The following is a 3141-nucleotide window of genomic DNA, read 5'->3' on the forward strand; positions in this document are numbered from 1 at the left end:
TGTTACATAATAATGGATAATAGAAAACAACATATACCGAACAATTAAAATAATTATCAGTTACCTCTATTCATTGTTGAATGAATTGATTTCGATAAACTAAAAAAGTTATAAAACTATCTATGATAACCATCAAAGAATGTGATCTTTCTTTGTTTAAATGCACATAAAATCATCTACTGAAATAGTAAAATGTTTAGATTCAACAACTATATTATCTCAATCAATAAGATCAGTACAATCCACGAAATCACAAATGTCATCATAAAGTGGCAGCATACAACCAGTGATATTTTGCATTTGAGAAATGTTATGATTCACATCAAGTTGGCCTAAATGTGAGGATAGAACATTGTCATAAGTAATGTTTTGCATAGTGTTTTGTATGAAGCTAGTAAATTCCTCAGATTCAACCTTCATATCATCCCAGTCAACAAGTTTACTAAGTTGGTTTGTCTAGTGGAAAATCAGAAAGATCATTGAAATCTACCCACTCACTAATATCATCATTGGTTGGCTCCATAAAATCAATAATATGTTGCATTTTGCATCACTACATTATCTTGACTTGAATGTAAACAAAACATCACTATCTTGAGCCATATTTTGTACGAAGCAAGTGTCACTTTGATGCATATTTTTCAGCATATGATTACAAAACTTCAATCTTGGAATCTATAAAAGCACTAAAAGCTTTGAGTTGCTTCTCTTCACTGTTATGAAAAATTGGGCTCGAAGTTGGATACTTTTTCTTGAGGATCTCCTTACGCACTCTGGAAATCTGAGCTTCAACTAAATTCTTTTTATTAGCATAGTAGTCTTTGACGCCAAATTCCTCAATAGTAGTCTTAATCTTTTGATGCTAATACTTTTTAAGCATAGATTGTAAAGTTGTGGCATTTTCTGAAAAGATCATTGGTATATCACTACCATCACTATCATACACAATTAAGTAAACTTCAGCTCCAAATATGCTTGAAAATTCTAAAACTTTCTTTGATAATCCTTTCTTTCTGTGAACGAAAGTTGTTTTTCGAGCTTTCTCATTTTGAATGCGTTTCATATTTGTTTTTGCATGACCCATATCTATAAATATAATGTAAAAGTTATCAATAAAAAAACTATCTTGATGGAAAAAATAAAAACTGTCTTAGTGTTTGATTCTTCCAAATTATATTGTCATGAGATTAATTTGTTAATTGCATAGTATATAAATAGAAATACTGGTAAACAAGTTTTAACATGTCTTCAATCCTCATGAATATAATTTCATAACAAAAAAAAATATATAATATAATATAATTAAATACATAACACAATTTTACAATTAATAATATTCTTTATTGCTCAAATATAAGAAAAATAAGTAATAAAGCTCTTTCAATGTTTTATTTTTCTTTCTAGTCTTGTAAACTTATGTCTTTATTACAAAAATTAAACAATAAAATAAAAAATATATTTTTTTTGGAACAAACAATAAAAAATAATTTGGAATCACATCATATAACATAATTATATGTTTGACAAAAAAAATAATAACTAGAATAAAGAAGAACCCTTGTCATGAATTCCTTAATTTTCTGGTTCTGTTAATCTTCCCCTTAATTACACTAACACTATATACATATACTAAACTAGTTAAAAACAAATAAAGATAAACTCAACACTATGACGGTGTTGAGGCTATCTCTGATTCAGGCGCGCGATGTTAAACTCAACAAGATCAAATGGGTAACTTTGAGTTTAAGTATTATTTATAAAACAATATTAATTACTAGTAATTAATTCAATTAGCTGGACATTATGTGCGCAAATATTTTTTATGGATTTTTTAATTCAATATCTTATAGATTTTTTATCAACAAATATTTTTTTATTTTTTATTTTTTTATCTCAGATTTATTTTGATTGAACTAATTAACACATTTGTCAATTATTATATTTTTTCATTTGTTAGGATTATGTCCCCAATTTTTTTTTTTAATATTTTTTTTAATTTTATAATTTTGACTCATCATACTAATAGTTGTTTATCTCTCAAACTATGTCATGCTATTTTGTAATGTTTATTTTTCTTTTTACTCTTATATGGAAAGTTAGAGATTGTGAGTTAAGATAGTCTATAATTTTTTCATTCTCCATTATTATTTATGAAAGTTTTGGAAATATAAATATATATAGCATTTGATGGATCCAAATATTTTTATATATTTCAAAGCCCTCCAAAACTATAGTAATAAAAGAATAGAAATGGAGAAAACTATACTTCAAGCCTTTTTTATTTAAAGAAAATTTATTCAAAAACAAATTGTCAACGCTCTTTCGAGATGTGGAACATCTTCTTCACTCTTTATTGTATAGATTTTAACCATTGTATTAAATCAAATGCTAAAAAATTAACAATAACAAACATTTAAACTAGAAAATGAATAAGATTATCTGGAAAAGTAATGTTACTTTTCAAACTATGTTAATGAAATTAGTGAAAGTGAAATCTACTTCACTTTCTTAATATTGAGGTAAACATTGTTGAAAAATAATTTTTGTAGTGTGATACTTGTTTTTTTAAAGAATCTCTAAGTCTTTTGAATATTAGTTTTAATACACTTTTTAAGATGGTGAAAATAGATCCTAGATTGAAACGTATTTTCCAAGAGTGTAAGTGAAAAAAAATATGAGAAAAAAAACATTTGAAAATTTTGGATTATGGATTTTATTTTTATTATTTTTTATTTTAGTTTATTTGTCATTGGATTATTTCAACTTTTGATATTTGTGTAATATAGATTAATTGCAGTAGACAAGTTTGAAAGAGAGTATCCAAGTGTCTCATTTATTGGTAAAGATGAAAATTAGGGGTGGAAATAGACTAGGCCGAGCGAGGCTTTGTTGTGCTTGGTTCTGACATATCAAACAAATTTAAGGCTTAAGCCTGACCCGTGGTCTGTCAAAGGCTTACTTTTTAAGTCTGAGTGTGACTTTGAAAAAAGTCTGATATGATCTATTAGTCTACTTAAAAGCCAATTTAATTTTAACACTTTTTAACATACTCATATGTCACAATTTTATATAATATAAAAAAATATGATCAAGATTATAAAGTGGTGAAAATTGCTATATTTTGGCACAAATAGAAAAAGA

The 3141-nt window shown here is 26.0% G+C and overlaps 1 protein-coding gene across 1 annotated transcript; it reads right to left on the reverse strand.

Annotated features, from left to right (window-relative positions):
- Positions 1-219: 219 nt before the first annotated feature.
- On the reverse strand, positions 220-1084 carry LOC101513970 (uncharacterized). The gene is made up of 3 exons (XM_004488241.1): positions 959-1084; positions 662-862; positions 220-456 (listed from the first exon to the last, which is right to left on the reverse strand). Exons 1-3 carry the CDS (start codon positions 1082-1084, stop codon positions 220-222), a joined length of 564 nt encoding a protein of 187 aa, XP_004488298.1.
- Positions 1085-3141: the final 2057 nt, after the last annotated feature.

The sequence above is a fragment of the Cicer arietinum genome, chromosome 1 (assembly GCF_000331145.2).
Source record: "Cicer arietinum cultivar CDC Frontier isolate Library 1 chromosome 1, Cicar.CDCFrontier_v2.0, whole genome shotgun sequence".
NCBI classification, from domain to species: domain Eukaryota; kingdom Viridiplantae; phylum Streptophyta; class Magnoliopsida; order Fabales; family Fabaceae; genus Cicer; species Cicer arietinum.